Source organism: Eschscholzia californica, unplaced genomic scaffold (genome assembly GCF_041429995.1).
Source record: "Eschscholzia californica isolate CP2 unplaced genomic scaffold, dmEscCali1.0.p SCAF_1, whole genome shotgun sequence".
NCBI classification, from domain to species: domain Eukaryota; kingdom Viridiplantae; phylum Streptophyta; class Magnoliopsida; order Ranunculales; family Papaveraceae; genus Eschscholzia; species Eschscholzia californica.
In genome coordinates, this window is record NW_028238198.1 from 2,716,388 (window position 1) to 2,729,241 (window position 12,854).

Consider the following 12,854-nt stretch of genomic DNA (forward strand, 5'->3'; position numbering starts at 1 on the left):
TTCTCTTGTTATGTTTGAAATTGTGTGTAAACATATACAACTTCAATTAAAAAACAAATTTGTGCTTTTCAAATTTTTACTAATTTTCACTTTTTCTTTCCCCACCATAATATATTATTAGCTTATGATGGAACACCCATAATTGGAGAGAGAAAAGAGTACTTATATGTATGGGACAGAATTTCATAGTCCACAGATTTAAGTGCCCACCAAATGGTCCAAATATATATGCTTTTTCTACATCTAAAAATTATGTGAATCGTCGTTTTCACTTAATAATAACACAACCGACTCTAATAAGTGAGTGCTTAGATTGTTGGTTGATATGTGTAGTTGAAAATATAAATTTTCATCACATTAATGCACAAATCAAATCACCCAATAACTGGATCGAAAAGTATAATATTTGTGAATCTTTTTATTGTTTAACACATTAAGTGATGACCTAAAAACATACAAAATTCGTAAGATTTGATTCGAATTTCAAACTGTATTATATCTTAAAACACAAAATGACAAAATCAAATTTCGCATTCATTAAAAAAAATCTAAAAATGATAAGAGATTAAATACAATGGTAATCTTTGACTTACAAAGATCTAATCAACTAGATTAAAATCCAATACAACAAAGAACACTTGGAACTTTCATTCATATTTATCTAAATTTGGGGGAAATCAATGAATTTCCTCTCAAATCATAAACAAAATCAAACTTGGAATCCTGTCCATCTTATGAAATTAGTTAAGTTATTAGAAACTGCCATTCCAATACCAGTTCTTCCTTCTCTTCCAATACCTCTATAATACAATCTCAATTCATCACCATCACCATTACCATCCATTTGAACTAAACAAGGATACCCAACTTCTTTATTATCCCATCCATCTTCTTCCCCACTTGGTTCAAGAATTGCTTCTCCATTTTCACATCTCTTCCAATCTTTCAATCCATCTAATGATTCTGCTAATAGAATCTTCTTCTTCCCATCACTTCCAACTCCTTCATATGCCATTAAATACCCACCACCATTTCTTCTATTCTTAACTATACTTGCATTCACAACTCCAAATTCATCAAATGAACCTTCTTTTCCTCCACCCATGATCTTCCCCAACTTTACCCATTTCATCCCATCTCTTGATCTCGCCATTCCGATCGAAAATTTTCCACATTCTTCATCAAATGAATGATAATACATTCTTAAATCGCCATTTTTGTGATAAACAACTTTGGGTCCTGATATAAACAAAGAATCCCAATCTTTTTCGGCTCCAACATCAAGAAGAGCTCCACTATGGTGTTCACCTTCAATTCTTGCCCAATGTCTTCCATCTTGACTAATAGCTAAACCTGGCAAAGATTTATAAACCCCACCATTATTATTATTACCTTCTTCATTTCTCTTTGCTCTGTCAGGATTTTCTACAAACACCTTATGAGCATTATTAGATAAGTTGAGTAATTCAGAGTTGAATCCAGTATAGTAGAGCCAATAAACAGCACTTGATAATCTAACTTTTGAACTAGACATTATAACAATTTCAGAAGGTCTAATACTTTCAGTATCAAAAGCCCACCAATCTTTACTAGGGTTCATGACTGAACCCACACCTGAACTTGAACTAACAGGTCCTAATCCTCTTTCCCAATGAATCCCATTATTTGAAACAGCTAATCCAATTGAATCTTGGGGGTTTCCATTAGTAGGGTTTCCATGGTACCACATATACCAACGTTCTTCTTCATCACTTAGGTATCTTTTCACAATTGGAGATCCAATTTCTTGACTATCCCAAGATTTTTTTGTACCCAAATCAAAGACTAATCCCCTAGAAGAGTATAAACCTGAAGAGGGTATTTGATTATGAGATGAATTTGAGACTTGTTCTTCAGAAACTGAAATTGAATCTGTTTCAGCTCCAATTGGGGTCTTGTTTGTTGCATTATTACCCTCAATATCCGGTTTTGTGGAACAATGAGTTAGAAAGGAACCATTTTTTCTAGGGTTTTGGTGTTGATAATGATAAGTTCTATCAGGAGAGAAGGTAAGAGATGAGAAATCTTGATTATAGTTAGAAAGAGAAAGTATTGAAGAATTTGGGAACCTGGGTGTGGGTGAAGATGATAAAACGTTAAGCATTTGAAACCCATTTGAAGCTACTACTACTGCTTCCATTGATTGGTTGAGAGAGAGAAGTGAAGAGATCGACCAGAACCACCTGTGCGGAATTTTGAGGGAAAACAAAAACTCACTAGAGAGAGAAAATCCGAAGTACTAACAGAGAAACTCTGAATCTATCCATTTCTCTGTTTTAGTTAGAGGAATAAAAACGGTAACCAAGATAAATAACGGTTACATTGTTCTCTAAATTGAAATGGAAATAACAGTCCTTACACCGTTATAACGTTATTGTCATTGTGATAGTCCGACTATAAGTGTGTGCTCAAACTCAACGAGTACCGAGGTCTTTTGAGATAACTTGTGGAGTGTTCGCTATGAACGAAATCCAACATCTATACAGATGGTATCAGAGCACAATACAAGTTGTCTTCCATGGCAGGGGATTGTGATTGTCGATGCGCTTAGTAAATGTCCAAAGCCTTTCTGGCCTGCTCATAGAGCCTTCGTTAGGAGCAAAACACATCACTTGTGCTCTTAGGGCTGAGTGTGCTCTTAGGGCTGTGTGTCGAAGTGGGGATAATATCAATAATTATTAAGGTTTTGGACCTTCCAACTCTGTAACTATTTCAACGATGCTTCTTATCTAGGTCTTTGTAGCCTGTCGATATGCATGAAAGGCGTAATGATTTGGGTTTTGTTCTAGAGAGATACAAAATAGACATGTCTCAGAAGATAGAGACTACATTCACTAGAACAGAAAGACCCTATGAAGCTTTGCTCGGTTCTTTAACGTTATATAACCGTTCTTTATATTGCTTAGCATATTGGTAGCTTCCTCAATTTGTAGTACAAAACAGAATTTCTCAAAGACTGAAACTAGAAACAATGAACAATGTGGCCATGACAATTCAATTGTCTAAAATTAGATAAATCCAAAAATGGTTTCATTCTGAAAAGGCAAAACCAAGAAAGGTTTGTGTTCATCTTCGACAAAGTTCACGTAGAATCATTACTTTCGCCTGGAATTCCTCGTTCCCCGCTACAGCAAAAGAAATGAGGTAGCTTAACCCTACCGCAGCTCCTGCAACAAGAAAGGTAATAAGTATAACATTACCAACAAATAACTAATAATACCTTCACATTTTGATGAAAGATATAGAACTTCAGTTCCCATTGAAGAGGCAAATTGCATAACACCATACGAAAAAACTTTTCGATTACCTTATTTCAAAGTTCAAATCAACAACCTAACTAGGACAAAGAAATGGGCTTGTTATTGGCTTTCTAGGGATTTATTATGTACATAGATGGAGGATTTTTAGGTCTGCATTTTGTAGGAACGGCTGAATGTGTTGAGTTGAATTGCTAATGGAGCTACATGATCACAAATGGGTGAGAACATGTACCTGCATCGTACTATCACTGGAATGGGTTTGAGAGCTTTAGGTCCATTTCTTATGCCTCTCTTATGCTTAGATACCTGCAAGATTTGAGAATTATCATATTAACTTGTTAGTCCTTGAAGCACATTTTGAATTCAAAAAGATACAACGATTAGCAGTAATAAGTTCAATGAAAGCAAATAGATGGACAATTAAATTGAATGACGACTCAGAACACTATAGAAGAATAAAGTGAAGTATTTCAACTTCTGATCCTCCCGATGTTTGAAGTGGACAAATGACTCAATCAAACTCAAAACGAATAAAATCACTGATAAACATTTGAATTCCATTGCAGAAGGAAATTCTCATATGGGTTACCAACTCTGGATCATCAAAAACATATCTACAAACACGCCGAATCCATTTAAACCATTAGTTTATCACTTTATCTTCTTTTTGTTCTATCTCAATTCAGCTTATGAAGTTACTGCCATAAAATCGAGCGAGTAAGACACCATAAGGTGAAAACTGAGGCATAACATATGGGAAAAGTGTAAGCTCCATAGATAGGGTAAACTTCCTTTGAAGTCATCAATGCTTTCTACCACTAAATTAGATTCTTTTCGAGAAGCTTGGTTGCGTTGAAAGAATACAGCTACATTTAACGTTCAAGACATCCAAAGTCCAAACTATAGAACCCTTCTCTCTGGAGAGAATACAAGGTCTTAATCCGTAAGCAGATCCTCACATTGGTCAAGATTGATAAAAGTAAATAAAAATTTAATAGAATACAGAATTTCAACAAACGATTTGCTTCTTTGAAGAAAAAAAAAGCAAGAGCTATTACACCGAGGAACTAAACAAAGACTGAAAGCAAAACCCATGAGACTTAGACGGGAATCCACAAATGAAAAGGTAAAACGACAGTGAAGGGTCGTATTGAATAGCTCCAAGACACCACACTCAAAGAGCAATGAAAAGGAATTAGATAACCACCCATCTACATGGCCATCTAAGGCATTCAGTCGAAAAGCAAATACTTGTTGCAGACGTAGAGAATTGTAGTCGAACAAGAAATAGTAATTCAAACATGGTTTTCGAAAAAAAAAATCAAATTCGTCTAACTAAAGATTTATAATACAACATTAAAAATTCGCTCCTCTCAGACCTTCCACATAGTATCATATTACTAGAAACCCTGAAACAAAAGCTATATGAGCTTAACCGAAATATAATAACTTCATATATTCATCCAAAGAAGATAGTATAAAGTATAAACATAAATAGCTAAATTGTTAAAACCAAATAGCTTAGAACTACAAAAGGCATAAAAGGAGATCAAAACAACTGAAGCACCTAAAACATTAAGGTCACTACTCAAATTGCAACCTAAACTCTTGCAGAAAGTCTGTGAAATGACCTAGAATCAATTCCATATGCAAGTGAGAGAAACCAATCAATTAATGTATAAACCCTAAACCCATTTCTGAATTGAGATTTAAACTGAAAAACAAGCATACCCATATTGGCTAAAATGAGTTTCAATGTCCAAATATAAAAATCATACCTTAAACCCTAAAAATAATCAAAACCCAAGTTTGTGTAGATATCAATTAGGGATAAAGAACAAAAAAAAAAACTCACCTTCTTCTTTGGGACAGCCATTAGCTCCATTGAACCAGTAAAAGAGAAGTTTGGTATTTCGATTTTGTTATTTGTTTCTATTTCTCGATCAGATTCTGGCAAAGATAATTGAATCTCAGGTTTATGATCCGTTACCCTCTCTAATGGTGCTGGTAAAGGTACATGATAACCCCTTATACTGTTAAGTCTAAACCCTAAACCCCTCACTTCTCTGCTAAGAATGGTTGCCCTAAACGCCATTGTTTCACCACTACCCTCCTCCTTCAGAGTTGTTTCTGTCTCTATGGCAAAATCTAGAGAGAGAGAGAAAGTAAAATCGTTTTAAACGGGCTTGACCCGACCCGTTATTGTAGTAAAGGACAGATGTCTCTAACCCACAATCAGTGCTGGACGACTTGGCTTCTACAGCCGCAGTAGGCAGTACTGTTACTCTCTCTTTCTCAAGTCAAACCCTAGAAAGTTCAATTGATTACTTGACAATTGTTAAAACTTTGAACGTTGATGAAGCAGCTTGAAAGGGGTTTCTAGGGTTTATAGCGGATACCCTTTTGAGATCTTTAGATTTTCCCCAGTTTAAATCCTTATTCTATAATATGGCTTCATCTGCTTCAGAAACCCTAGAAACATCACCAGAGATCAAAACCCAGGATACCCAAACTCCTTCAAGCTCAAATATATCAGATCCCCATGAAAGTAAAACCAATGAAGATCAAAACCCAGAAGTTTCAGATCAATCCAGCAATACAGAAGTTGGTGAAGGTGAAAAAATTGATGAAGAAGAAGAAGAAGAGGGAGAATGTGGGTTTTGCTTGTTCATGAAAGGAGGTGGATGCAAAGAAAGTTTCATAGCTTGGGAGAATTGTGTTGAAGAAGGAGAAAAGAACAAAGAAGATATTGTAGAAAAGTGTGCTGAAATTACTGGGTTGTTGAAGAAATGTATGGATGCTCATTCTGATTACTATGAACCAATACTCAGAGCTGAAAAAGCAATGGAAGAAGAAGCAACAAAAGAGATAATAGAGAGAGAAGCTGAAGCACAATTAGAGGTAGAAAACTCAAAACAACAAGAAAAGTAGAGAAATTTTTCCCCTTTTCTCTACAGTTTACTTTAAACTTATGATTTCATATCTGTTCCAATTTTTGTTTTTGATTAATGGGTTTTAATCCCCAAATAGAAATTAAACTTGGGTTGATAAAGAATTATTGAATTCTTGATGAAAGAACTAAGAGATCCTGAGCTGGTTATTGATTAACTATGCCATTGATATTCCTGTTTTTTTGGGTAATAAATGGATTGATGAATGTGTTTACTTGAGTAACTAGTGTTTTTACAACAATACTGATTCGATCGACTCTGCTATTAACCAACTTATATGTGCTTGTTTATTCATTTTGAATTTGCAAGTGTCTATCTCTTATATTATGATTATGTTATGATTGGAGTTGCTTGAGTAATTTTTGTTCTTCTATATTGTTTGGTCTAGTTCTTAGTTCCATGACTAAAAGAGAAAGAAAATCCGATTGCCCTGTAATTCCTTAGAATATGAGAAATTTCTAGGTGTCCTAGGCATAGAGGAACCACACCAATCCATCCCGAACTTGGTGGTTAAACTCTACTGGCGGGGTTTACAAGAGAAGCCAAAATACGTAATGTTATTGATTATATGGTTCGAGTAGCAGGAGAGTTTGTGATTTGGTTTTGTTCTTGTTTAAATCCGAATCTGCACTGATTTTTGTATTCCGATATGATTATATCGTATATTTGCTTTCTTCAACACCATCCTTGACATGATATTCGTGGTTGCCGAAAGTAGATTACTTCCTTGAATGGCAATTACTTTCCGACATGTTGATCAGTAAGAACTAACGGATCAGCGAAAGCTCTTGCTGTGAATATCTTGCTTTGCTTGTTGTCCTGTTATCTATGGTCTATCGTATCAGATTGTGAATCCAACTATATATATTGCACCTAAAGCTGACCAAGATGAGGATCTAAAGGCTTTTTATGAGTTTTTCGCTGCGTCATGACCAAAAAGAAGGTAACAGGTAAGGGCAATAAGAGTTTCTGATATTCATTGTGGTCACTTCTTCCCTATATACTGTCATGAGTCACACAACACACCATGGCGCTTTAAGGAACAGTTTTATGAGGTACAAAGAGCTTATGGGAGAAGACACCACTCGGGCTTTCGAGTTTGGATATGCCAGCCCGATTCAGTTGTTCCTGTAGTTCACTCGGCCCTCCTTCCTGATCTTACTTTCATGACTCAGGTTTAGATATGATAACCTGATTCAGTTGCTCCTCTACTTCTCACAGCCTTGTATACTAGGATTGAGCTGACCATCCTTCTGAGTTGCTAGTCATATTATTTGCGTCAACACTTTAGGACTTCACGGTGTTAGCATGTGTCATTAGAAAAGAGTGCATGCCCCTTACATCTCATCGCGCACATATGTGGAATTTCGGTTTGAAATACACTTCAGTAGCTTAGGACCTCTTATGACTTTAAGATGTACTGTATCATTACGGAGAGGACGCCCAGACTTCGTCTCTCCCACTGTCCAGAAACCTTTGACAACATGACTGATTCAACACCAATGAACAATTCAACACCAACAGACCTATTACATCTTCCTTCCCATCATCCGAATGATTAAGAGAGAATTAGAAGAATAAACTAAGAGAGAATTGGATAATTAAAAGAATGATCTCATAAACGTGGAGGAAATCGTGTTGACAGATGGAAAATACATAGATGAAACCATATTATATGGAAGCAACAACAAACATATAAACAATTGACAATGTAATAAGCGATACATCAAAGCTTTGTTTGACCATTTACTTGCACGCCAGTTTTCGTATGTCATAACATACAAAGGCTCTGTGATGGGGGAATGAGATTCCGGGTTTGCATCCTTTGCTCATCAAGCAAGCTACTTGCATTAAAACTGAAGAACTCTGATGCTTGGATTTTCTCATAATCTTCCTCATCGGGTAACACTTGAGTTCCTAGGTCCGACGAGCTCATCACATTCCTGTCTTTCACAGAGACATTCGTGAGGATTCGCGTAGAAATAGTCTTCCTCCTTTGGCTTGTCCGTGATAACTTTACGGCGACTTGGTTGCCCCATCCTTGTCTCATGTATTAGTCGAACATCAGCTGCAAACTTATCCCAAGCAAGTGTTCCGTTTTGGTGCAAATCAAGCAAACCAACGAGCCTTCTGCGGTCCAGTAGTATAGTTTTCTTAAACCCAAGATACCTGAAGCAAGAACGAATAATGCAACTCTTTTATGATAAAGCATATCCATATTCCATAAGATATAATCGGGAAACTCGTGTTCTTAAGAGGTATAGAGTTCAATTAAAATCAAACGGACCTGCGGTGACCTTCGACAAGTTTAGCCATGTTACCATCATATGTGGGAATGAATGTGTCACTGGCAACTGAGACCATAAAATCCAGAGCAGCCATTTGTGATGAGTGATTCTGGAATTGCTGAAGATCACCTGAATCTAGCAACATCTCCTTTTTAACCTGCAATTAAGATCAAAGTTTAGAAGAATTGAAATTTCCACATGAATTTGCAGAGAAGACCCAAATTGATGGGTCTCCCAGGGGCAAGAATCTGGTTAGTAAGATAAGCACAAAATAGGTAGGCTTTATGCTTCTTTTATTCAAAACGTGGTTATGATTGTTAGAATCATCTGATCAACAGAACAAGTTATCTGCTTATCTAGTAATGAGCACAAAATGATTGGTACGTAATATAACCTCTGCTGTGATAAGAAGTACTCTACATCTAAGTTAAGAGATTTCCAGCAGGGTACTCACAATCCGTGGAAATGCAGCACGTAACGCCGCAAGCCTCCGCTCACTGCCATATATCTCGCCCGAGGCGATATAGATTTGAGTGTCCTTAGAAAGGCCTAAAGCTTGTAAAACTAGTGCAGCTTCCTCAGGGGTAAGGGGACATAATCCTTGTGATCTCCTGTCTTCGGATACGATCTCTTTCTCTCTCCACCAAGGATATGCATATCTGAATGAGAATGCAGGAGAGAAAGAAAAACGTAATTGGCATTTGCACACAAGTAATAAAGTAGGTCTGAAGTCCTGTAGTTGTAATATACTGACAGTCAGCAAGCTAAATTATGTGGAGATTTTTTTCCCTCTTGAGAGATCTGGCCATACGGATGATCCTAATTCCTAAGCATCTGTTTAAGTGGTATTCGGGTATAAAGCATCAGTCAGTTTTCACGTCACAGGGTAATAAATTCCTTAGGTACACATACGTAAAGTAAATAGAATTGAATACTATAAGCACCCAATCAAGTTCCTTCTTGTCTTACGAAGCCAGAAACACCCACACCACATTACATGTGAGTATGTGACATATATGAATCTATCACATCCTATGGTACACCTAAATCCCACTGACATAACGCAATTTTCTTTAACTTTGGAAAGAAGCAACAAACCTTAGCCTCTTGAGCTCTTCTGCTTCTTCCCCGGAGCAGCCTTGAGTGCAACCAGAGAAAGCCAACATGTCCATCTCATATCTTAAATGCAATGCCACGAAAGATCCCTTTTGTTTAAGAATGTTAACCAATTTGTTCCCCAAAGCCTCAATTCTGGGAGTGAACCTCAAGGCCTGATAATTGACACGGCACCTAAGTTTCTGAAAATCAACTGGTAGCCCATTGTTTGCCACACGCGCATCTGTTTTGTTAAAATGGACCACTTTATATTTGCTGAATAGTGGCAAAACCTGCAAGGTACGTCGCACGTAATAAGACAGAATGGAAAGAAATTAAACTAATCAGTAACGAGGTATCGACCGGAAAAGGGTCACAGGCTTCCTGTCCTATGTAGGTTGCAAGTTGAATGAGATAATTATCCTTTGCAAAGGAGTGGCTTTGGTGTAAGCATGCATTTTGACAGGTGGCTAAAATGTTTTCCTAGGAAAAGGATATGTCAGAGAATCTATGCTTAGAAAGTGTCAGTTTTGTTCTTCAACTTTTCAGTAGTTTCATTTTACTCATGTTAAAATAAAAGTCAATGTCAGGTTTGCGGCTGTTTGTTTAGTCAGATACAAGTGTCATCAACTTTGACTCTCGATAACCCTTGTGTTGCTTCTAATTCTTATCTCACTTATAAATAATTATCATCTAAGAGATTTATCCTAGAACTACCAATCACAAAAGACTAAAAATAGATACATGAAAACGTAGATGAAGGGGTGAAAGCCTGCAACTCAAGATACTAACCTGTTCCAAGTAATACTTCTCATTTGACCAGCTCACAGGTGACATTTCTAGCAATTGATTTGCAACTTTTCGGCTAAATTTCTTCGGTAACCTTTTAATGACATGCACCTCATCTCTTAATGAATCAATGAAGTGCTTCACGTCAAAAATATCACCAAAATCACTGCAAGATCCAATAATTGGGAGGTTAACTTAGAAGCAGCATGAATCATATTAATCACTGAACTTCTGAACCAGTAGAAATACCTAGGATCAGCCCAAAACGATGTCTTATCAAGTTCCGGAACAACTAATGTTAGGTTCAAAAGTCGAGCAACTGTCACCATGTCACAGATCTGAAATGTAGCGTACAAGATGAATAAGAGGACTGGCCATAAACATGCCAAAGTCGAAAAGAAAAATAATGAAATATACATACTGCAGAAATATACATACTGCAGCACGCATTTGGTTCAAACCCCCATTGCACGATACTTTAAGATAACCATTGCTTTCATATATTCCTGCAACATGTTAGGTAGCGTCTTATTTACCAAAAAACAAGATTCTGAGTACAAAATTCCACCCAAAGACACCTTAGATATGCCATGAGATAAAAGTTGGTACAAATGAAACTCGGGGTGAGGATAATTGATAGACCATAACTGCCTCACAGACTTGCTTTATGGCCTGATTTTATTCACTATATATGGAAATCTTTAATTATAGCTGTGTCTCTTAGTAAATACCAAACTAAGCGAAAGAGCTTCCACACTTACGAAGCTCTCAATTTACTAGATCAGATATAGATACAGGAACTTCTAGGAATGACAAACGACCTTAACCCACCCTTCATTTCAACTGGTAATGTGCACGGATGAGGAAGGAGGTAGACTTTGAATCACTGCGAACCCCCATTATTACGATTTTTTGGAAGCCATCTAAGGGGCCTTTTCCCACGAAAAGAGACGCTCATCTAGGCGTGTATCTAGGTGAGCTGAGGTGAGTCTCGCGCCTCAAACAACATAGCAAATGTGAACAAAAATTTCATCTTAGCTGCTCTACGTGATCAGCTAAATACTCATTTTGAACATATATGCTTAATCCAAGTGTCATATCCTCCAAACAGCATCTCCAATCTAGTGGGTCTTCTAGTTCCATGTTCACAATCAACAAACACATTGGAACTCAATACTTTAACTAATCCACATTAAATGCTAGAACTTTCTATCTAAATTCCAAATTTTGTCTAATCATTCAACCTTTTCTAGGGTAATCTAGTTACAGAATTCAAACATGAAACATGAACAATGCAATAAATCAAACTTACTAGCAGGAAGAAGTGGCGGTGGTGTAGGAGCTGGTTCATCAACCCTAAGAGAGAAATGAGTAATCTTATTAATCTGGTTCGACAAACCGATCAATATATGAGGACGCCAAAGCTCCCCAACTGCAACCAACTGAATAAAACATGTCCATAACAAAATGCTTGAACAAACACGAATAAACCAAACTTGTAAACGAGTTCTTGGTAATGGGGGTGAAGGTAATTTATCGCATCTTAATTGAAACCCATCAGATCTAACATCCATATCTTGTAAAACACAGACTCAATCAGAAACTCTCTTAACCACCTCATTCGTTATTCATCATTTCAGATCCCTAATACTTCTAGCTCCATTATTCAATCTTCTACCTCAAGTTCAAATCATAAAACCCTAGCTAGCTCATTTGAAGATATCATAGAAATTTACCTTCTTTAAATTCCAATTTATTCTATAATATAGGTGAACTGAAAGTCTAAAAGAATGAATTGGATATTTTGAAGAAATGATAAAACCCTAGAAATAATGAATTGATTAGAAGTACAGGGAGGGGGAGGGGGGGAAGAAACCCTAGCCCTAGGTAGATAAGGATGGTATGAAAGCGGTGGTTTGTCACTCACGAGCAAAGAACAGGAAAAAGAAAATTAAATAACGGAGCTTATCGACATTAACACGAGACTCCTCTCTGTTTTCTCTCTCTCTCTCTCTCTAAAAACATGTGTCAAGAAAAGGTTTTCATTGTTTTTAGGGGGGAAAGAAGGAGAGAGGTTAGTTAGGTGTAATTCGATTGATTAGGTGTTTAGTGGAATGAATGTAATCTTTAAGACAAACCCTAAGTTTGTAATAAATAAACAAAATATGATTTTTGAAATACAGAAAGTATTAATATATTATATTATTACATGAGCCAAGCACGATCCGTTGAAGTATTAATCTAAACATTTTGACGTCATGCATGTTTGAGTTTCTTGTACGATATAAAATTTAATTTGCTATATATAGGCAGATGAATTTTGTTTGTACATTCAATTTTTTTAAGAAAGAAAGATCATAAATCGATTATCCACCTAAGTCAATCTGCGAGAGAAATGCAGACGTGCAGTTGTGTAACCAATCTCTGTTAGG

General features: G+C 36.5%; 3 protein-coding genes across 3 annotated transcripts; all 3 read right to left on the reverse strand.

Moving 5' to 3' along the window:
- Positions 1-513: 513 nt before the first annotated feature.
- On the reverse strand, positions 514-2,179 carry LOC147563199 (uncharacterized). Its single transcript, XM_086635563.1, has one exon. It carries the CDS (start codon positions 2,177-2,179, stop codon positions 710-712), a length of 1,470 nt encoding a protein of 489 aa, XP_086491689.1. The 3' UTR covers positions 514-709.
- On the reverse strand, positions 514-7,448 carry LOC147563200 (uncharacterized). The gene is made up of 3 exons (XM_086635571.1): positions 5,155-7,448; positions 3,532-3,605; positions 514-3,206 (listed from the first exon to the last, which is right to left on the reverse strand). Exons 1-3 carry the CDS (start codon positions 5,392-5,394, stop codon positions 3,122-3,124), a joined length of 399 nt encoding a protein of 132 aa, XP_086491697.1. The 5' UTR covers positions 5,395-7,448; the 3' UTR covers positions 514-3,121.
- Positions 7,449-7,843: 395 nt separating this feature from the next.
- On the reverse strand, positions 7,844-12,631 carry LOC147563201 (O-fucosyltransferase family protein). Its single transcript, XM_086635556.1, has 8 exons — positions 11,735-12,631; positions 10,861-10,928; positions 10,672-10,760; positions 10,426-10,588; positions 9,637-9,926; positions 8,993-9,197; positions 8,538-8,695; positions 7,844-8,419 (listed from the first exon to the last, which is right to left on the reverse strand). The coding sequence occupies exons 1-8, from the start codon at positions 11,994-11,996 to the stop codon at positions 8,146-8,148; spliced, it is 1,509 nt and encodes a 502-aa protein (XP_086491682.1). The 5' UTR covers positions 11,997-12,631; the 3' UTR covers positions 7,844-8,145.
- Between the last annotated feature and the right edge of the window lie 223 nt (positions 12,632-12,854).

Bases quoted from the DNA above. Each gene is read 5' to 3' on its own strand.
- LOC147563199 (XM_086635563.1), bottom strand. From the start codon at position 2,179: ATGGAAGCAGTAGTAGTAGCTTCAAATGGGTTTCAAATGCTTAACGTT.
- LOC147563200 (XM_086635571.1), bottom strand. From the start codon at position 5,394: ATGGCGTTTAGGGCAACCATTCTTAGCAGAGAAGTGAGGGGTTTAGGG. The intron at 3,606-5,154 runs GTGAGTTTTTTT...CAAATCTTGCAG, and splicing joins TGGCTGTCCCAAAGAAGAAG to GTATCTAAGCATAAGAGAGG. The intron at 3,207-3,531 runs GTACATGTTCTC...TTCTTGTTGCAG, and splicing joins CCAGTGATAGTACGATGCAG to GAGCTGCGGTAGGGTTAAGC.
- LOC147563201 (XM_086635556.1), bottom strand. From the start codon at position 11,996: ATGGATGTTAGATCTGATGGGTTTCAATTAAGATGCGATAAATTACCT. The intron at 10,761-10,860 runs GTATGTATATTT...GCTACATTTCAG, and splicing joins TGAACCAAATGCGTGCTGCA to ATCTGTGACATGGTGACAGT. The intron at 10,589-10,671 runs GTATTTCTACTG...TGGATCTTGCAG, and splicing joins TCGTTTTGGGCTGATCCTAG to TGATTTTGGTGATATTTTTG.